This window comes from Topomyia yanbarensis, chromosome 2 (assembly GCF_030247195.1).
Source record: "Topomyia yanbarensis strain Yona2022 chromosome 2, ASM3024719v1, whole genome shotgun sequence".
NCBI classification, from domain to species: Eukaryota; Metazoa; Arthropoda; class Insecta; order Diptera; family Culicidae; genus Topomyia; species Topomyia yanbarensis.
Genome location: NC_080671.1, coordinates 91,293,961 through 91,317,598, shown reverse-complemented (window position 1 = coordinate 91,317,598; position 23,638 = coordinate 91,293,961). Strand labels below are relative to the sequence as shown.

The following is a 23,638-nucleotide window of genomic DNA, read 5'->3' as shown; positions in this document are numbered from 1 at the left end:
CAATCCATGGAAAACATAACAATTGAAAGTGACGTTGTATGCAATACGAATTGAATACTTACTAATATTGTTTTTTATGTTGTGAGCATGCCAAACTGCAAACAAAATTTATTTTTGCGAACTGTCTATAAACACCGGTCCGGAAGATACAATTTAGCGCATATTAGTCTCTAAGATTGTGATATCTGTTCTCTACTTTATCTACCTCTTTAAAATGATCTCCTGCCAGCGCGCTCGAATCTTCACTAAACAATCTTCGAATTGAATCAGCTAATAAGATTCCTGTTCTCGTTTGTTATCTTCTATGTCATCGAAGCGTATTCATCTATTCATTTGTAAGTAGGAACACACCAACCTGTCCGAACCAATGAGAACGGGCGCAGCCTGTCGAAAGCCACAGAACCAGGCTCAAACCGCCTATCTCTATAAAAATACGTGTGCCTGATTCAAACTCTTTGAAATCTGATACGGAATACTGTTTCATGACGAAAAACCCTAATAAATAGAGAACCTGTTTATCCCATTGTTGAAATTCTTCGCATAACTTTCCCACTAATAAAATAACCAAAAAAGTAAATAGTAAGTTTGTGGAAAGAGAAAGTTTCATTGACTTAGACATGGATACGATATTGATAACTAGAATAGTGAGATCGATCCTGTAAAACTATTCATCACTATCGTTGCCTACAAAAACTTAAAACAGGGCAAATACATCCATTTCCGATTTTAGTAAAACTAAAAGTCGCCCGCTCAACAAGAAAGCTAGCTGCATACACGTTCATAAACAAAATGAATAGACAGCATCGTGGATCGTGGCTAGACCAACAGGCTCAGAATTTTCTGATTTCTATCAGATTTTACCACTGAAAATTTTTCGTCAAATATTTTGTAAATTAAATTTTTCCTAATGAAGAACTGGACTAATTACATTAGAAACGTTGGATATGAACGTAATTTTAGAATGTAAACCTTTAATTGATGTAGCGTTTCTCTCCAGATCGCTAATTTAATTTTCAACTTCAATCGTGTTTTTCTTAATTGTCATTTTTGGAACATGGGCGTAGAATAGTTGTGAACTACCAACGCCCTGTGTCTAATTAATTAAAGAATAAATTCTGCATTGCACTTTTAAGGAGATTAACTATTAAATTTCGTTGGCAGATTACATTGTCATTCATAATCAGTCTATCTGCAAAATTTCAGATCGATCCTATGCTTGGAAGTTGGATTAGACAACTGTCGGACGGTTCGGTTAAATACAATTTTTTGCACTGATAGGGCATTAGGTTTGATTTTTCTGCCAACTAACAACTTGAGATAGTTCTCTGGTTGCTTCTAATTATGTAGGATGATACAATGAAGATAAAAAAAATTCCCGTTTTTATCAACTTCCCCGTTTTATCAACCAAAATTTTTCGGCTGGTTGATAAAAACGGGTCATTACTGTATTCAGTTTTGAACATAAACTCAAACGAAAGGCTGAATTGGAGCAAAACGGGCATGATAGCGTACCGTGCGGTGGTTCTAAATACTAGTAATCAATTGTTCAAACCTTTTTACATAAAAACGTCTTTCCTGGTAAACGTCATCCAGCCTATTAAAAAAAACGCGTTTTTTCCCACTGTGCATCACCTCGCAACCAAGTTTCTGTGAGAGTAACAGTGGCAGCGCTAAGGGGGGGGGCGAAGGGGGTAACCGTCCCGAGCGGCAAAATCAGAGGGCGGCATTTTCTACTCAACAAATTTAATTTTTTAGTAATTGTTCAAGTTTCATTAATCGCGATAAAAATCAAGTGCGGGTGAAACGCTTAAATTTATCCTACCTATTATTTTCGCATCTGTTGACAATTAAAAACGTAGGGGATTGGGACGACGGATGCGATAAAACAAAAGCTATATACATATTGATCAGTCTAAAAAGATTCAACGGAGATTAGTTTCCGAACGTACTTGTAGTAGTGTGAGTATGCAGACTAATTTACTGGAATTAAACCAGGGAGCTCTACCATATACAGGGTGTTTGGTTCATTGTTAAGATTCTCTCGAGGCGTGATAGAGAATCATTCTACACAAACTCTCAAATCGTTCTACACAAACTATCAAATCTCAACTGTTACAAAAATATTGAACTGTAAACAACTTGTTTGTCTTTAAGCGTTATGTGTCCAACGAAAAAACACCTTTAACAGGTCAACGAGGGTACCCGGGTACCCACAAATTGAAATGCTCATAAGTATGGCTTCCTTCAACCGATTTGGAAACTTTTAGATGTTTTGGATTCAGGAATTCAACCACTTTTTGATTCTCTAAAGTTGAACTGTATGAACGAAGCTGTTTCTTGGTAATCCGGATTTTAAGGAGTAATGTTCCAGTACTAGGGTATGATTTGTAAATTTTAATAATGTCCTAGCAATATGAGCATCAAAACTCTTCAAATTGTCTCGGAAGTCTGTTATTTATTGTTACAGGACCATATGACAATTTGAAAAATGGAATTGGAATGGAATGGCCACTCACGTCCCCACGGGAATCTGCTCCAGAATGTCCGTCCCGGGGTTAAATCACCAAATGGTTCCAAAATCACGAGATACAGCCTACTGATGCAATTCCAAGAATTTTGATACCCGTATTGCTAGTATTCCATTGAAATTCACAAATAGTAGCCCAGCACTGGAACATGCTTCCAGAAATCCGCATTCCCGGGAACCGAATAAAGTAACATGATTCATTTTTACCAAGTCTAAAAGTGGAAGCATCAAAATCGGTTGGAAATTACCTTAGTTATGGGCATTTCAGTTTTGTGGGTACCCGGGTACCCACGTCGGCCAAGATGTCACAAAGTTTCAATTCCCAGCTACAGATAAAACATGAGAATTTCATTAATTGAAACCTAAAAAGGTACCCGGGTTCCGCGTCGGACACATAACGGTTAAATGTCTCTACCTCAAAAAGTATACAAGTAGTGCGTTTTCAATATTTTTATTCCATTGGAAAGGTATTTCCTTTTCTGTTAAGTGTAACGGCTGCGTTGGTCCAGCATCGTGGATTGGACAACCTATTCTATAGAGTGAGTGGATCCGAGAGTTTAAAACCGATAAGGCTGAGAAGGGCGGAATCCCGGGTGAACTTATAAAAGTCTAAAAAGTGACCGGTTGTGAGAACCAATCCACTCCTTGATCGGGATGATCTGCGTGGTAGAAAGAATGCCTTCGGATTGGTTGAATGGCCTCATATGTCTTATCTTCAAGAAGGACTACTATTTCGAACATAATGTCTTCCGAGGCATAACGATCCTCAATGCTGCCTACAAGGTAGTTTCTCGTGTTCTTTTGAGGAGACTGGCTGAATCCTTTGTCGGTGAATATTAAAACGGGTTTCGATAATGACGATCAACGACGGACCAAATGCGACAAATTCTGCATATATTCCGGGAATACAACTTGCGGACTCACTATCTGTTTGTGGATTTCAAGGCGGCATACGATTTAGTAAAATGAAATGAGCTGTGGCAGATAATCGTTGAGCATGGTTTCCCGACAAAACTGATTAACCTGATTCGAATGACGCTGGATAGGAAAAAATCAAGCGATACGAAGATCTGATGTGCGAAGGAACGGAACCATCATCACGAGATCTCACATGCTTCTTGACTTTGCGATCAACATCGACATCATTGGCGTTGATCGCAGAGCAGTGGAAGAGGCATTGTTGCCTTTTAAAAGGGAAGCTGCAAGAATCGGGCTGACTATAAAGTCTGACAAGACAAAGTACATGGTAGTTGGCAGAGAACGTGGCAGTCGTGCTGGGTTCGAGGTGGAAAACGATGGGGTACGGTAAACCAATTTATATATCTAACGATATGATACATATGTTAACGATGCTAGCCGCGAAGGATAAATGCATGTAGCTGCTGCGAATATAGTTTACGTACTCAGCTTGGGAAGCAGGGTATCGAGTGCTCGACTTGTTTGGGAGAAGAAGAAAATGGAGAATGGCGCAGACGCCCGGACCCCCAACAGTACCAAGTATACAACCATACTGACATTGGAAGGCTGATAAAACACGGTAGACTACAGTGAACTGGGCTTGTAGTGCAGACAGACGAAAGAGATACCAATTAAAGTTATGACAAGCAGAGAACCTGGAAGAGGTCGTCGATTTCGAGACAAACCCCGCTCTCGCTGGCTGTGCACAATTGAGGAAGATGCGCGTGCGGTGGGTGTCCACGAAACTGGCGGTCCAACATCGAGTAACCTGGAAATCTAAAATACATTCAGATATGATTCGAATTATCCGGTCACTAGGTCCCTAAGACAATAATGACGATTGTTAGTTTGTTAAGGGGAAATTTGATACTATGACAGATGCACTTGGCCGCCCTTTCACCTAGGGACGTTTGACAAGCAATTACATACACAGCTGAGGCACGAACTAGAACCTGCGAACACTGGGAAGTATTCACCATTCGGCGACCTTGTTATTAGTATTAAAAAAACTCCAAATACTATTAAAAAATTTGTCAACTCTTGTACCAATAATGAATAATTATAAGATGCCGCAAAAAAAGAATGTACTTTTCAAGTGATCCAGAAAAGGTTGCAGGTCTGGTCAAATACAATACAAACCCAACTCTTTTGAAAATTCATTATAAATAGGGCGGCAAATTTAATTTTTGGCCCCGAGCGGCATATCATCTCGCGCCGCCACTGGAGAGCAATGATATCGTAATCGTTCGAGGATATTGCCAAGTTACATTTACTTATATTCGTCCGCATCTCTCTTACATTCTGGTAGTAGGGGAACATTAAGAGACTTAACTAAGTTTTCAGTTAAACCTACGTAAATCTCTAAAAAAGTTTTCAATTCCTCAAAACCAGTTGAAATGTAAAGTGCAAAAGTATGGCGCGCATTTATGTTTTTTTTACAGAATTGATAATTTACGTTTTCAAAAGTTGATAAAGTTTTTGTGATCGTTTTTATTGGTCAAGTCTCCCCACCGCAAGGAGACTTGATCAAGGCGTGGGAAGACTCGACCAAGAGAATTTTGAAATATCACTACAAAAAATAATGGCATAAAACATGATGTAATCATTTTTTTTTTCATATTTTCGAGGTAGCAGTAAAAAAATAAAAAGATTGTATTTCATGCATTTTGATTTTTTAATGCATTTGCTGCAGTTAATACTGTACTGATTTAAGGTAGGGAGGCTCTTGAAAAATTGGTTTTCTAATAATACATTGTCTTGTGGACTCCTCAAGAATATTCTTGACTTGATTCTTGACATGTGCTGTATGCGACGGTGTGCTATTAACCAAAAGGTTTTCAAGGAGCGGATTATTATTTAAAGCAACATACTCGCCTGAGAAGGGAGCTCGGGAGACCCCCTCACGACCGCCGAACGCAGGGCCGGGACGACTGGTCGTTGGCTGGTAGTGCGACTGCGTCGGAGCGTTTGAAGATGTAGTCTCGACGATGGTATGGAAATTATGTTTGGCTCAAGAAACGGCAGACTGCACAAACGTATTGTACCCAATGGCACGCTAGTGTTCAGAAAGCGGAGTACGAAACCATCTGTGCCATGTACGTTCTAGGGATTACGGACTCGATGATCGGTAGCACCAAAAGTAGCGTTGAGGCGGCATACGGTAACATTATCAAAAAGAGGAGTATGGTGCAACACGGAGTAAATGGCTAACGAGGTTGTGAAAATAATTTTGTAATACTCACCTGAGATGGGAACCCGAGGGCTCCTACCGTCCATTAAAGATCGCGTTAATTTAGTGTTACATTCGGCTTATTGATGTACTGCTAGTCCTAGTGGAGAAATAGGGGTTGGAGTTAGGTCCGCAACAAGAGGTTTGCGAAATGTTTGAGCACTATATTCCTTGAACTCACGGAACAAAATCTCTTCCGGTCAGGTCGATGGATGCGATCATTCCCCAGCCAGGGTCCAGACGAATTTTGAAGGAGAATCATGAATGTCATGTTACTGATATTCCTTTCTTTGATAACCAATTTAACCACCTAAGGATTCTGCGTCATATCTAAATTGGCACGTACTATTGCGATAACTTTGTGGTTGGTGCAGTGACGGCGCTAGGCTTTTTGCCGCTGGGGGCAAAAAATTAAATTTGCCGCCCTCTTCCATATTTCTGACTAACCAAACTATATCATCAATACAGTTTTCCGCGTATGTTGATGAAAATTGTTACAAAATAGTTAACAACAACAAGGATTACTTTGAAATTTATCTAGTTTTTTTTTTACACTGGATGTACATGTTTAATGAAAACAAATTAAAAAAAAAAACGAGATTTGCTCGAAACATAATCTGATGTTAAGATTCTTTGAAACTTGCTAGCGTCACTACGAATTTCATTTTTGGCAGATTTTTCATAAACAATTTATAATCTTGCAGAATGAAACCCTTTTCAGCCATTTTCTCGACAAAGCATTTATTGCACCTAAAAACAATTTATTGCGGTTTTTTTTGTTATAACCTTTCAATAAAGAAATGAATATATAGTACAAAAGCCCGGACCAAATTAAAAGGGCGGAATTTCCTTTGTTTTTATCACAGAATAAAACGCATTCGAACTTGATCAAGTAGCCTAGCAGCAGCGTTGCGTATTAATCACGGTAAGCAAAGTGAGTTCACACTCTGTTCACAAGATCACACTTAACCGTTATGTCCGACAGCGTACTCCTTTGCAGATTTTAATTCATGAAATTTCAGTCCACTTTCCCAAACTGGAGATTGCAACTAAGTGACATGTTAGAATAATACCAAGCATAGCTTTTGGGGGAATAAAACTAATGATACAGTGATCGGGGGCTTGAGGAAGGGCTTTTGGATTTCCTTAACTAAGTAACAGTCCGGCAGGGTACCCGGGTACCCCCAAAACCGAAATACTCATAGCTATTTCATTTTTAATCCAATCTGGACACATTTGGATGTTTGGAATTCCAGAACTCAACCACTTTAAGAATCTGTCAAAATGCGTCTGGTTCCCGGATATTCGGATTTCCGGAGGTAAGTTCCAATACTGGGATATAAAATCTATAGTGATATAATTGCCCCGTAACGCTCGTTTCTTTTCCACAAGGTTCCGAGGTCAAATCGTCATATGATCCCGTAACGATAAGAAAAAAAACCCTCCAAGACAATTCCAAGGTTACAAATTGTTTCTCAGTACTGGAATAACCTTCCGGAAATCCGGATTAGCGGGAATTAGATGTATTCGTCGGGTTCAATTTCACTGATTCTAAAAGTGAATGATTTGCTGAATTCAAAACGTCCAAAATTGACATGGCTATAAACTTTTGAATTTGCGGGTTCTCTAGTGGGCCTGTTTTCTTTTGATTGGACACACAACGGATAATCTGAGGTCTATTATACCCTACTGTAGCGAAATAAAAAGCCTCCGACAAGATAGGGGGTTTGTGCAGGTGTAACATGCCGTCCCGAAACACAGCTTTGCGTACGGATCGGATCTATTAAGTTATGCTACGAAAAAAAGAGTGCTATTGGAAATTTGGAACTGTAAGTCGCCTTGCTTCCAGGGGATCGACCGCATTCTGTACGATGAGCTGTAAACTCGCAACTTCGGGGTCGTAGCATTGCAGAAACTTTGCTCGGCAGGACAGAAAGTGTGAAAATGCGGGCATCGAGCAGCCACGTTCTACCAGAGCGGCGGCACAGCGAACGAACTGGGTGTATCTTAGCTTAGCTTTATCAAATAACAGCAAAAGAATGTGTAGTGAGAAGCAAATGCCCGTTTCTTCAACCACCGTATCATCAATATTCACTGCCCACACAAAGCGAGACCGAACGACAAAGATGCATTTTAGGCGGATCTGGAGCGTTTCTATGATAGCTGCTCATGATGGGATATTAAGCTGATTTACGGCGACGTGAACACCCAGATAGGTCAGTAGGTACAAACAGGTTAACAAACCGGACAGTCTGCACTCCGTTACGAACGACAACGGCCAACGATGCATGATCTTCACTGCCACAGAAATGTTAGTACAACACTCGTGAGCACGGACGCCGAAGCTCAACATCTAGCAGCTACGATCGTGCTGCGGAAATACTTGCAGAAGCTAGAGACGGCACTACCAACGGAAGAATTGGACGGTGTGACTACTCTTGATGGCTGTAGCAACTTATGAAACACTACAGGTAGCACTACTGAGATGAAGAGAAGAATACGGCAGAGGCGAGAATGATGCAGCACCGTACGAGGGTGAACGAGAAACGATACAGACAAGTACGGATCAGAAAAAACTCGGTATTTGGACGAGGAAAACGGTAGATCCAGATAACGAGGAGATGGAGCTATACGACGAGACAAAGAATTTTTACGAGATGGCGAATCGTTCTCGCAAAGGCTATGTGTCACGGGACATATGTTTGAAATGATCGATAGGTGGAAGCAGTATTATGACAAACATCTAAATTGCGAATCAGTAGACGATGCTAGTAGTGCACTAATCAATCCGTGGACGTGCACAGCTCACGACAGATTCCCAATACCGAATCTAGTTGGGGATCAGAAGGAAATCATAAAGTTGAATAATGCTTCGGCTTTGTGTCAGCGCTTCCTGTAGCTGTTCAATTCGGTCGTTCATGAGAAACTTTTTGACCTATACAACAAATCTCGTTCGACTATAGTCTTTGGGAGCAGTCTCACGATGGTGATCATTAGAGTCATACTCCTCCTGAGCCAAGAGAGCATAACGATTTGTCGTGGTGAGACGTAGCTCTCTTTAGTATTTCTGTAAAAAAGTTCTTACAGCGGCTTTGAATGGATTTTGATTCCTTGCGCACTTGCCATTCACAGTTTTATTACTACAATGCCTATTTGTCTTTATTTAGTGCAAAATATGACGCACGGTAAAGAACCTTGTGAAGAACAAGTCCGACACAGCAATACTGCTAAAGGGTATCCGATACGAGTTTGAAGGGCCATACAATTTCGTCCCGTCCTGTGTGATTGCCATTCAAAATCTTCACTCACTGGAGAAAGCGGTCGTTGAAACAACCAACCATTTCACCCCACGCATCACCTAATCAAAACGGTAACAACACCGTCGATTTCAACTATGTAAACCGACATTTAGATGCTGTCAGTCTATCATAATGTCTCCTGCTCCTGCTTCCCATCATAATGGTTTTGGGGCTATACCGGCGAAGTAGTAACATACCCTTGGTGTTTTCGAACGTAAGGTGTTGTGAACGATCTTTGGTCCGATGCAGTTAGAAGACAGCATGTAGAGATGGCGTATGAACCACGAATTGCAACAGTTGTTTGGAGAACTATCCATCGTTCACACAGCAAAATATACGAGGCTGTGGTGAGTTGGGCACGTCGTTAAATAGCAGACGATAACCTTTAAAATATTATTCCCAAAACTAATCCGACTGGCATAAGTAGCCACAACGAGCAAGGTGGGTCGACCAAGATGAAGGAAACCTCAGGAGTCCTCGTGCTCTGCGAAGCTGGCGACAAACGGCAATGAATAGAGTAATCTAGAGACGACATATTGATGCAGCAAAGGACATAGTGGCATTAAACTGATTGGTACGGTAGGTAACAAGAAAGTTAAAGGTGGTTAAAGGAAAGTGCAAAGATTTCGCCCTTGTCAAAAACCAATTGCAATTGTAAGTGTTGGAAATACCCAGAAGTTTGGAAACGTTATTAAAAATAAATAAAAAGCCGTATAACGTATATAATTAGACAGTGTTAATGTAAACATAAGAAAAAAATAACTCCGAATTTACTTTCAATTACAGCAGTAAGAACGTAATTTTTCTGGTTCCTTATTTGCAGGGCCGCAGAGAGAAAATACGGGCCCGGGGGGTCCAACGTACGGGCCCCCACCACTGTGTATTGCCTGAGTACAAAAAAGCCAATGTTTGAAATCCATTGGAGTTCACTGATATTATGTATAGTATACTGGAATTTTATATTTTTGTACCATTTTGTTGCTCTAGCTGTTTGTAGTGCCAATGAAGGAAAAAAAAGTAGAGTTTTTTATACTTTGGGAGTTTTTATTACTTCTTCGACAGTTTTGGTGACTTTGAAAAGCGCCATTTTTGTAATAGTATTTATAAAAGTAGGGAAATGACAAGATTAAAAAAGATAAAAAAAACAATAGGAAAACTTAATATTAAAAGAATGTACAAAAAAGCTAAAAACAACAAAATCAACCACATAAACAAATGTCAATTGTCAAAAAATGTTTAATCGAGAAAAACCAAAACAAAACCTATAAAAAATTGGCAAAGGAAAACAGGAAACTAGAAAAACATATTGCGAAGATTAAAAAAGTCGCACATTATTGAATAGATGGTGAAAATAATGAAAAATCGATAGGAAATTAGGAAAAAAATTAGAATCGATGAAAATGAAAAAAACTACTAAAAAGAATACAAACATTAATATAAAAAATGCATAAAACTCGATAAATCAAGAATACAAAAAATTTATTTAACATTAAAAACAAGAAATATTTCAAGCAATAGAAAAATAAATAAAACGTTAAGAATGCATAAAACTAGAGGAGTATGTATAAAAGACAAGAATAAAATAACCATAGAAATTAAAAAAAAAATGGACGAACCAGAAAATTTTGAAAAACTGGAAAAGTTTAAATGATGAAAAGACGAAAAAGTAAAGAAAATTGGAAGTATTGAACAAAAACGGAGCAAACAGACAAAATAGAAAAAATATTAGAAAAAATCCATACTATAGAAACACAAAAATGAAGATATTAGGACGAAAAAAATAATCAAATGGATATTATTTAAAGAATAGATAAAGCACTAGAAATGAAATTTGAAATAAATTCAAACAACGAACTAAATGTAAAATTAAGAAAAAAATGCGCATAGTGTCAAGAAAATGATCAACTGAAAAAGTATTTTCAAAACAGGTTAAATGGAAAACATGAAGAAATAACAATTACGAATTAAATCTTAAGAAAAAGGTATAAAAAAATTATATTAAATGAACAATTGGAAAAAATAAAACTACGATAAACGGAAAACTAAAAACTAGAAAATGAGGAAGAAAATAAGAGAAATGTAAAAAATTAAACAATAAGACAAATTGGAATGAATTTGAATAAGTAAAATTGCTTTTAGAAATGCAAAACAAATATGAAAAAAAGAAAATAGAAAAAGGCTATGACAAGAATAAATGTAGTAAATAAACAAATTCTAAAAATTAGATGGAATGACAAAAGAAACAAATAAAAATGCAGGGTATTAAAATATGAAACAATAAGAAAAAAATAAATAAAGCAGAATTTTCTCGAAAAATTGCGAATAAAATTAAATAACAGAGAAAAAACTATAAATTAAAGTAAGTGATAGTGATAGCAACAGAAAAAAGCAAAAGTAAGGAACGTCAAAAGATGGATAAAATAAAAGTATGCAAACAGATAAAAAAGGCAGAATCTTACAATTGTAGAAACATACATACAATCCACAACTTGAAAAAATAGATCAATGAAATTTTAACAAAATAAAAAAAAATCCACGTGGGAATAAAAAAATGTAAAAAATATGAGAAACATGGATCAAATTTCAAATAAGGGTTTTGGTTGGATTTTACGCTATGCTGGTTTCGAAAACATTCATAATCCTATAAAAACATGAATTATTCTTTTATTTGTGTTGGTGTGTCAGCACAGCTTAAAATATTTTACAAGAATGTTGTAACTGATTTCTAGAAAATAGTTCAAAAATAAAAATAAAATCGTTACGTTCAGGAAGCGACGTTCAAAATCTCACGCTCACTCCTCGAAAACGAAAAGATTTTGTATGCGGATTTAACTTGCTACATTAGTTAACTAATCTTGCTAACTAGTTGGTTCAGTTTGGAAGCAGAGTTAAATTTTCTCTTCGAAATCAATCAAACACAATTTAGCAATGTAGATGCTTCTTAGAATCATTGGCAGCAGTAGGATTGTGAACTGAGAGATCTTCTCTTCATTCTCCATGACATAAAATTTAAAACAAAACTATTAACACTATACTTGTCACTAAAGGCCGTATTTGAAAGAATTGTAAAACGTATTTATTTTTTTCCATCCCTGGCCTCTTTGGTAGGGGGAATTGGTAGACGAAAATCGCCGAAAAAGCTGCGTCATTTGAGTATGACCCCTTTACAAAAATATTTCGGTATCATCTCGTATCTGAATATGATTTTTTATAGATTTTGTATCAATGAACGGCAAACCAAATATCTTAAATTTCAAATTTAAATTTTTGGATTATTTTGGAACTCTTTTGGTATATCAAGAGTTTTTGATGACTCATTTGACCAATTGAGCTCTCAAATAGAGGTAGGGTTACCGCCTCTAGTGGTATTTTGACCAGCAGAATTTTACTGAGCAGGGGATAGACTTCAAGAGACACATGGGTATGCGTTGAATACATTCGAATTTTGAATTAAAGTGATCACTCGACAGAATTTTGGAGCACTTCCATTGCTTTTTATTGTATAAAACGCTTAAAAACAAATAAATATGCACTGTTTTATTTCTTATGTAGCTCGTAGCACTACGAGGAAAAATATCTTATTTTCTTCACATTCACCGTAGAGTGTAATATTTTGGTAAAGCACTCCATCTTTCTGTGACGTTCACATTAAGTTGAATGTTTTTGCATTTGTTAATAGTTTTGTTGATTTAGTTGGATGTAGTGATTCGCTTTCTCGGATATTTACAAAGAATCCGAAAGCACCAACCACTCTCGCTGTGAAGGATAACCCGAGCGAGCTTTGCTCTGCTCCTCAGTAAACAAACACGGGGTGTGAAATCACGCTTCAGTTTCTTGCGAGAATCATTGTGAGGAACACAGGGCCTGCAACCCGAGGATGATGTTAATGAGGACTGGGTGCTGGGCGATTCCTGGTAAAGAAAAGGGCAACGCAAAATTGCAAAATAATCCAATGGATTCTTCCGGGCGAATTCAGATTTATCTGAACGAAGACACGGAATTCGCCTCAAAAACCGGTGTGGCATCCCTAAGCAGGGTTTTTTTTTCTTTCAATAATTACTTTCGAACTAATCCAGCGCTTTCGAAGATTGGAAATTCAATAAATCAAAAAAAGATTTCAAATTGGCGAAATTTGAAGACAACCTCATGACTTCTAATCAAACCATTTAATTGTTTAACCCTTACAAGTCTAATCATATTTTTGTTTCGATTATAGACATTTCAACCTTAAGGTCATTCGCTTCTTCATTCAGGTTAGAAATTTTCCTATAACAAATCTCTATTCCTGTGTGCGGGGTTGGGATTCGAACCCAGGTGAGCTGCGTACATGACATTCAATGTACAAATTCCGCTATGCCCGCTCGAGTCTGATCTTGTTTCGATGTGAGATTTACGTTGATACAAACATAGTTGATATCAAATATGCAGTAGTTTAGAATTTTCGCCATTCTAGTTACCTCATACACTGCCCATAATCGCAAGTCAGTCCCATGTTCTATGGGATTCCTTATCAACATGGGACTGACTTCCGATTATGGGCAGTACACAAGATATTGAATTTTTAATTGTATTCTCAAATAAATTTTTGTCGAAAAAGTATTTGTCAAAATTTTATTTTCTGTTAAAAATCCGGGCCCACTTCAAAACTCCGGGCCCGGGGGGAAACACCCCGGTCCCCCCCCCCCTCTCGGCGGCCCTGCTTATTTGTGAGACATAAACTGCACTTTTACCTTTATTCTTCCTTTTGTTAACTTCAGGCCATTATAGAGTTTTTTCAAAAATAGTTAAGTTTTTAATAAAGGATTTTAATAAAAACAATTTCCGTGTGCGTTTGCTAAGATCGTTACGTTTGCGGTTCAGGTTTAGATATATATTGTTTTGTTCCGTCAGATCCGTCGTACTTGTGATCACACTCTTAATCTTCTACAGTCGCCAAACCAATATGAATTCAAATGTTTCACACGAACTTAACGTTTATCGCGATTAATGAACAATGATAATCACTAGTAGATAATTAAATTATGATCAGCGGCATTTGCCGCCCCCAAATTTTGGCGCTCGGGGCGACTGCCACCTTCAACCCCCCTTAGTGCCGCCACTGGGTTGGTGACATCTTGTCGTATACGGGACAAGTAAAGCCAGTATTTATTCGCCGCCCTTGCAGATATTGGGACGGACACAGCATTTTCTCCTATCTGTTTCGAGGCAACCATTCTGATGCTTTTTGTGTAACCTAAAAACGTGATTGTTCCAGAATTCATGGCGCTCCATTGACATTCACAAAAAGAATACCATTAGTGGAACATATATTCGAAAATCCGGGAGCCAGATAGATTCGTCCGATTCAGTTTTACAGAGAGGAATTGCTGAATCCAAAATATTGAAAAGTGTTCAATTTTAGTTAGAAATACTATAGTTATGAGCATTTCAGTTTGGAGGGTACCAGGGTACGCTTGTCGGCCCGTTACGGGTAAAATATCTAGATGCCCTTCATCGCATCTGAAAAGGTATCCGGGTACTCTGTCGGACACATTCCGGTTAGCACAACCGGAGATAATGAATTTTAAGTAGCAGAAGATTTGAGGAAACTCTGTGTAACATCAAAAATGAAATTGTCATTATATTTAAAAATATTGTTCTCCCAACAAAATAAATACTTTTAAAATAATTTGTTACACATAAGCTTTAGAAAAAAAAACATCAAATGTTTCAAAAACTTTAAAATTTGGAAGGTGTGCGATTTGAAAAAGAATTACCCTTGTACGAGCTGTGCCACCATCTTCTGGTTGTAGGTGCCTTTCGAGCATCGTACACGTGTAGCTCAAAACGTTGCTACCGCGTATAGGATACGGTTCAATGTGCGATGTCATGGCTGCTGACGACACAAGCTTAAGAGTTAAAAAAATTGAATGTGTTTTATTTTGAATTAATATCCACCACTGGACCCCTGGCTCTAGCTTAGTATGCGTAAAGACGGTGTTGTTTAAATTTAAAGTTTAACATAAAGATTGACAGCATTTCGATAAACAGCGTCGTTGTTCATTGAGCTCGAAAACTAACATAATTTTGACTAAATGTCCTTGAGATGGAAAAAAGAGGTCAAAACGTAACACACTAGATTTCCTTTACCCATACGGTATATGCTTTTCTTTCGTATTAAAAACAATCTGAATAGGTTAGTTGTGAATTTTATTTTTCATTCGCAATGAAAAGAAAGAATTAAGTAAATAAACATGAAACTCGTTTCTTGTTAGTGAAACATATCACTGCACTTCGTGTTTTTAAAACGTAGCACCTTAACAGAAGAAAGCAACAGAAAAAGACCGAACTGGTTGACAACACAAGAAGAAAATAATATGTAGCTATGCCTCTAAAAGATTAGTTGATTATGGTAGCGCGACGGCTCTGGAAACTGTCCAAGAAACTCCGAATGTTTGATCCCAAAACTGTACGACGGCACGTGGCCCAGGTTCACCTGTGAGAATACAATGAGTGATGGAAATGATAGAAAAAAATAATAAACAACAGAATGTAACACGACATGAGAATCAATTTTCAATTGCAAATTTAATCCCAGTAGGATCGTTTCACAGCAGTGACCAATCGGGGGGTTCGGTGAGCGAGGAACGGCGTGTGGCGAATGGAGAAGGATTGGGCGGGAACGGATCTGTAAATGTTGTAGCCCTTTTAGGCGATTTGGAGGGGGGGTTCGGTAGTTAATTATGATGATGGGTTGCAGGGTTTCAAGCAGAGACGGTAGAAAAGCAGGTTAGCAAACGGATAAATTTTTAGGTGTAAAAAAGATAGAGAGAGAATACCTTCTCCGGATGGTGTGCTGCCGGTCCCGGTTTCATCGTTTCATCGGTTGGCACTCGGAAGCGGGTGGCCATGGAAAACATTGGGGCCTTTTTCACCAGCGGATCGATCTTCGAGTCGTAATGGCCGGGACCAGGGAAGGTGATGCACTGCGGTAGTCGCGCCTTCTGACGGCCGGTGATTGTATAAGCGGGTGCGGAACGGATTGGGCCTTCCTTGCTCGAACCGAGCACGTCCGGGATGTGATACTCATTCGGGGCTGGTGGGTGAGATAGATAAATGCACAGAGATAATATAGAAATAAAATTTGATCCAGGCTCATGGGTGATAAAATTAGCTTTGTTTTTTGCCTAACACAGCCATCATCGATTGTAATTTGTTCAGAAATGTATAAAGTGGTGAAACTAGTTTACCCTAAGAAATCCTATAAATTTGCTCGTTTTGTTTTTGCAAAAGTACTACATCAGTGTAGTGATAGATTTATTTCGCTCAAGTGTGTACACTAGTGTAAAGTTATTGCAGCTAGATCACAAGAATAACTCATACGTTCTTGAGAAGTAAAATCACCATTATGCGATATTGCAAGATGCTAACCGGTTTTATTGGATTTATGTTACGTCTAAGATTCAATCAGCCGATCACTATTAAACCAAACATTTAGCGAATTAACATTCCAATGCATCGATACGCTTTTGTAGAGTTCATAAGTTAATCAGTAAGGTGAAACTAGACGGAGTGGACTGATTGTAAATGTAACAACAACATGCGCTTGCAATGTTAGTTACACAAAACCAATGCAACGCATTCAGAAAAATACAGGGAATCATTAGAAAAACTCATAGTAAGAGAACTGCGGAGAAAAAAACAGCATTTTTGGCAATGTATGCCCCGGCATTGTATGGCAACACGTTCAATGTTATAAGGATAGGCAATGTTCGATTGGATTCGTTTTTTGACAGCTAAACGCGAATCCAATCGACCCAAAATGGAGTCTCCGCAGTTCTCTTTCTAGAGTTTTTCTAGGAATCATGGGCGTTTTCAGTAAACAACCTAATTATTATTCCAGTGATTAATCAATTTTGCCACTCACCAATTACGCTGTTGAATAAATAATTCCAACATCAAAAGCACTGTACTCACTCCGAATAACCTTGATCTATCCCGAATTTATCCCGAAAAAAAAATTATTTGTTTTGTCAATTACACCTTCGTACGACTTCCTAAGCCGGTGCTGCGCAATTTCGGGTCCATCAGAAGTTTAGTTTTTACTTTCATTAGCTGCAATGAAAAGCGAAATGAAACCGGACGACTTCGTTTGTCCGCTGATCGAAACGGCAGCGATTCACATTAATTTATGCCATCTCATCGTTACGGAGCAATGATCAAGCCAAGTTGAGAACATTTCTTCAAGTGCACTGGGGCGGTGATCAGCAGGAATGAATGGGTTGCGAAACTGGAATCAACCATAATTATCTTTCCGGCAAACTGATTTGAGCAGCCTTTTTTGTCAAGGTGAAGAGTGTGGTAAATATTTAATGTACAGGGTGGAGACAAAATATCTGCGTAATGAATGGTTGGGGTAGAGATATTACCGCCAAAATAAATGATGGTTGCGTCCTTTAAAACGTCACAACATCAAATTTAGTTGCCAATTTAGAATTTTGGATGGTGGATATTCTAACAAAACTAATATAATGATTAACCGCGAGGCTCATTATCATTAGGTTTGTTCCAGTACTCAATTATTATTGCTTCTTCGGAGCAAACCGGAGCGAAAAAAATGCAATGCCTGTCTGTGACATAGCAGGAGTGTAGCGACTACATGTCGGGCTGTTAATTCGAATCTAATAATATTCAATGGAATCGTTTGAATGGGAAATTTTTCAACTCTTCTTTAATCCTAGAACGTTGCACTGGAGTACAAATGTACCCCACGCCATCTTTGGGGCCGTGTGAAAACGAGAATTCTAAATTTACCTATCTGGAACCCAAACTCATAATTCAGAGTTCAAAGTAAGAGTAGGAAAAGGTGGTGAAGCCAGTTTTCAAGAAACAGGAGTCAAAGTTGGCATGGGGTACATTTGTACCTCAGTGTACAGTTGTCGATAGCGTTTCGTGCTGTCAGTGAAAATGTGACTCTAGCAGATGTCTTCTTGAGCGACTTCGAGGTAGCTTTAGGCAAATAAAAGCTCTTCACTTGAGTTTGGAGACGCTACGTGGACGATATTTTCGCAGCTGTAAAAGAACGCTACCTAAACCAGGCCCTTTGACCTGTTGAACTCCCGTTACAGCACAATAAAGTTTACGGTAGAGAAGGAAATAGAAGAAAATAGCCGTTCCTAGACCTGATGATTACCAGAAAAGCGGACAACAAGCTAAAATTCGTAATTTACCGAAAAGTGACATCCACAGACCGATACATAACTTCCGACTATAACCATTTCGGCACTCAAAAACAAGCAGCTTTTCATTCCATGCCCCATCGTCTGTTCAATATACCGATGAAAAAAGAAGACTTTAAGGCCTCGGGGGATAAAATATACGGTAAGGAGCCTACTTTGGCACTAATATGGAGAGACCCACACTATTTTTGAACAATATTAAAATGAAGCTATATTATCTATAACCTTCCTCAGAATAAAGTATAATTGTACTGTTTCTTAAACATCTAAATAATGCTTATTTATCAGAAATGTCTCCATTTTAAGTTGAAATGAAAAGAAATGTCCTATTCTGTGCATATATTAACACCTTAACGATCCTCCTGGGTGTGCCAATTTTCACCTCATCGAAAAACAATTGAAACGCAATGCCTTATATCCCACTTGTGTCGATTGTGACTACGTATCCAGATCATGGACGCCAGTGCACGATTTATAAAACGTATCATTTTACATTTTTCAGCCGCTCAAAACAAACGTAAACATCACGCACATGAACGAACCTCATCAGCTGTTGGAAGAAGAGCGCCCAGTATTGCACTCGCAAAAAATAATGATGCGAAGGCTAACAACTGAGGAAGACTAGTTTTACATTAAACATCGTGTTGGGTGGATTAAATAAGAGGCTTTTCAGCAACACCCTAAGGAATGTATTCCAAATGGTATCAGCTAAAAGCTGATGTAATTTATTAATATTATGCTTCATAGAGTAATATTTAAGGTTACTTAAATCGGTCAATTATTGTATCTCATTAATTCCCAGCAATTACGGCTAGATTACAGGGCAATACGCAAGTCACGTAACACCTAACCTCAATCGTGCACAATTCGAACGGTTGTGTGCGTTTCTTGGCCTTCCGGCACCTGTTTAGGTTTTAATTCAGAAATTGTACTTATGTAAATTCGTGCTGCCATAGGATCTACTTACGGAAATAAATGTTTGCTTATATCGTCACGAATTCAACGTTCTATTTACTTAAACTCCAACAATTTCTATCTATTCTTTTTTCTTATACCTTTCTCTCATCTCTACGTGACGTCTATCTTTTTCTATCCTACCATTTCAAACGATCCTTTTTGCCTTTTTCAATAGAAAGGTATTGCAATTGCTCTGAAAACCGACTTTTTAACGGAGGCCCGCAGGGCCGAGTGACATATACCATTCGATTCAGTTCGTCGAGTTCGGCAAATGTCTGTGTGTGTATGTATATGTGTGTGTATGTATGTGTGTGTGTATGTGCGTCTGTGTGTGTGTACGCGAACACAATCTCACTCACTTTTCTCAGAGATGGATGAACCGATTTTTACAAACTTAGTCCCAAATGAAAGGTGCAACGTTCCCATAGGCTGCTATTGAATTTCTAATGGATCCGACTTCCGGTTCCGGAATTACAGGGTGATGAGTACGATCACGCAGAAAATGTCGATTTTAAGAAATTCTGCAATGAATGTATAATGGTGAAAATTTTTCCAAAATGTGACCACAACTGCTTCGATTTGTAGTACTAGGTCATTAACAGCCATTCAAAGTCTCTTTGGTCACATTGGCCACCATCATCGGTTCCGGAAGCCCCGGCGGAAGTATCCAAATTCAAACTAACAATCACATCGGTTTCTCGGAGATGGCTAGACCGAATCAACCAAACTTAGTTTCAAATGAAAGATGTTGCGTCCCCGTAAATGGCTATTAAATTTTATCCCCAACCGACTTCCGGTTCCGGAGTTACGGGTTGTGGCGTGCGATCACATAGCAAATTGTGATTCAAACCGATACTCCGATGGAAGCAAAAAAGGTAAAAATTTCGCTAAAATGTCTCTCAAATAACTTAAATTTGCAGTTCTAGGTCACCGACGGCCAAACAAACTTTCGTTGACTACATTGACCACCATAGACGGTTCCGGAAGTGCCCGGGAAAAGCGGCCATCTTTCAAAATTTACGAACTCACATCAGTTTCCCGAAATGGTTGGGCCGATTTTCACAAACTTAGTCCCAAATGATAGCTATAACATCCCCATAGACGTATATAAAATTTCTCACGGATCGCTTATATGGGTCCGGAAATATAGACTAAATCGTTCGGTCACATATGAAATTCCCATATAAGTCGGAACTCTAATTTTTTTCAAAAAATTTCAGAAATCGAATTCGTATTTTTGATGCCAAACATCTTTAAAATGCATGAAACGTCGAGAGTTTATGTTATCTCGAAAAAAATTTATTTATGAAAATCGACTTTTTGGGACTTTGCCGATTTCGCACCTTTTTGCCTTTCTCAATAGAAAGGTATTGCAATTGCTTTTCAGTTCAATATTACCGTGGCTGTTTTTTTCTTTTACAAAATTTTAGAACTCGAATAATGATTTATTTTCCTGTATATGGTTGTCATGTGATGTATAATAATAAAATGTAATATATGCATTTAAAAGTTTTTAATGAATATAAACAACGCACACATTCTCGTGATTCATGATTGAGAAAGGCACAATTGCACCGCTAGGTGGATTAAAATAGGTTCTTTCCTTTTTTCTATCCTTCCATTTCAAACGGTCGTTCTTCCTTTTTCTTATCCTTCCATTTCAAATGGTCCTCACTACATCAAAATTGTCCTTCACCGACAGGTAGTCGACCGTGGAGTTGGTTGAAGGGGTCAGCGGGACATACCGTAACACATCGCATTGTCCCGCACCGAGTTTTATGTTAAGATGAAAATAAAATTTCTGCAATCAGGAATCAGTTGAATAACTTGAAATAATGGATTATTTATACCTGAAATTGGATTACAATATATTTTCAGGTTTATGTTTTAGTTTGGCTGCACTGGCCGATAGTATGTGCCACCGTATTTCTGAATCGCGTATTTTAGCACTAGGCCTATTCTAGTGCTCAACGAGTGTTTTTTTAAGAAAATTATTTGAATGAAAATGAATTCTCCTGCTAACCTTTATCATTAATAGCTGATATACAAGTCAAGTTACCAATGTGCGTAAGAAAAATAAATCTCGTTTTCAAATGACAGCACAAGTAGGTACTTGCCGCTAGTCGGCGCTACGATCGGTCAGCAGACTTCCAGCATTCGGTATAGGGGCCTTGCGTGCAAGCTTGGAAACGATGGTTATTCACGTATGCGAAATTGTGTACAATGGTGATTTGTAACGTATTTTTATTCGAATGTTTACACAGGTTTTCCAAAAAAATTGTTCTAGCTTATATGTCTGTTCTCTGTGCCTTTATGTATCAGTGCAATGTTTAACATATTTCTGACGGGATAACAAGATATGAGGCGGTAATTGTCCAACTGTTTCAGCGAAATAGATATTGTCATTAGCCCATATGCCTGGTTCGAAACCAAGAGGTGCGAAATAGGGGCACAATCGGCTCTACTGCCATAATAGGCGCCATACCTTACAAAGCTGCTGAATTTAACGGATATGAAAAAAAAATTGTGGATAAAATTCACAGACAAAACGCGACAACGTTAGAGCCGGATAAAAAACAATAACCAAGATTCTGCTTGCCGTTTTATCCCAAAATCACTAACTACGTTCAAACCACCCTAAAACACCATAGTTACCAGGTCGCATACAAAAGTGGTATCACGCTGAAAGACCTCTTGTGCAACCTTGAAGATAAGGTTCCAACCGATCCAAAATCGGGGATCTACCTAATTTCCTACAAAGATGGCCCGCAGTATACATAGGTCCAAAACGCCGAAAATTCAAAGTACACATTCGAGAACATAAACATGCTGTTGACCACGAAAGAGAAAACGAACCCAGGGTGGCGGCACATACTATAGCCCTCAATCACACAATAGACTGGGACAGTGCGAAACTCATAAAAACTGTAGGAAAGGTGGCACACATAAACGTGTGGGAATGCATGTACATTAGACTGCCCAGAAAAATAATGATTTTTTGAAAACTCAATCGGCCCACCACTGATTCGATTACTAGTACCACCAGGAGTACTTGCACCAAATTTGAAGCAAATTGGACAAGTCTAGCTACCGGACCAACGCTCCTGAAGTTTGTATGAGATTTTTCGACAATTTACATGGAGAAAACCCACTAACTCGCATTTTTGCCGCTAGATGGCACTGTATGCATCGTATTATCACTATAAGTAAAAATAAGTAAGATAATTCAATTGTCTACAACTTTGTCGAAGACTGCTTGTCAATCCGGCTTTGTTAAAAGAAGTTTTTAAACTTTTAACGAAGTGGTGTCTGAGTCAGTTTTCTATGGGGCTTAGTTGTGCTTGGTTGTGTGTCAGTATTCGATTCCCACGAACTATACATTTTTGTGAAATAACCGTTAGATTAAGCTCATTAGTATGTTCGGAAGAATTGTAGTAAATAATATGAGTCACGTTTTGGTTGAAAATTTTTAGTTCCACCTGTGACCGCATAGAGGGCGCCAACACTAACTTTTCATAGAAGAGAGATAAAATATCGAAAAGTTCGGAAGAATTATTTAAAAATGCCTGCTCTACAACTTTGTAGAAGACACCTAATATCTATCTCTTTCCGTTGAAAAGTTAGTGTTGGCGTCCTCTATGCGGTACAATGTGGAACTAAAATTTTCTATCCAAAACATGACTCGTATTATTTACTAAATCTCTTCGGAACATACTATTGAGCTAAATCTAACAGTTATTTCACAAAAATGTTTAGTTCGTGGGAATCAAGTGCTGATACACAACCATGCACTGCTAGCCCCCGTAGAAAACTGACTCAGACATCACTTCGTTAAAAGTTTAATAACTTTGTTTTAACAAAGCCGGATTGACAAGCAGTCTTCGACAAAGTTGTAGACAATTAAATTATCTTTCTTATAAAGTGATAATACGATGCATACAGTGCCATCTAGCGGCAAAAATGCGAGTTAGTGGGTTTTCTCCATGTAAATTGTCGAAAAATCTCATACAAACTTCAGGCACGTTGGTCTAGACTTGTCCAATTCGCTTCAAATTTAGAACAAGTACTTCTTGTGGGACTAGAAATCGACTCAGGGGTGGGCCGATAGGGGTCATTTTTTTTCCTGTCACTCTAATGTGCATAGCCAATGCTGAACACGTCCAAAATAACGGCTCCAGCAAAAGGTGTTTTGAAAACCTCACCTGCAACAAATTCGTCGTCTACAAGCAGCAAACCAAAATGATCTTGAAGATTACATTCCATAGAGGCGCCTCAATCTAAAAAACATGACAAAATTCGATATGGAAACAAAATGGCGGCCACTTGAAAATAAAGTATCGTTTTTTTCGAATGATTTTTCCACTTTGGCCGGTTGTAAAAAATCATTAATGATCAAAATATTGCGATTTTGTAGGTTACAGCGTCCGAGAATGTTGTCTTCTTTTAGGCG

The 23,638-nt window shown here is 38.3% G+C and overlaps 1 protein-coding gene across 4 annotated transcripts in view; it reads right to left on the bottom strand.

The window, feature by feature from the left end:
* Positions 1 to 15,185: 15,185 nt before the first annotated feature.
* The window catches only part of LOC131678815 (uncharacterized), a 90,172-nt gene continuing 81,719 nt past the window's right edge, over positions 15,186 to 23,638 (bottom strand). For 2 of the 4 annotated variants that reach the window (XR_009303740.1, XR_009303741.1), the window contains one exon: positions 15,951 to 16,088. Coding sequence is in view for 2 of the 4 variants with exons in the window: in XM_058959162.1 (XP_058815145.1) it covers positions 15,581 to 15,697; positions 15,832 to 16,088 (374 nt within the window). In the remaining 2 variants the exon portion in view is untranslated. The other 2 variants (XM_058959163.1, XM_058959162.1) reach the window with 2 other exon arrangements.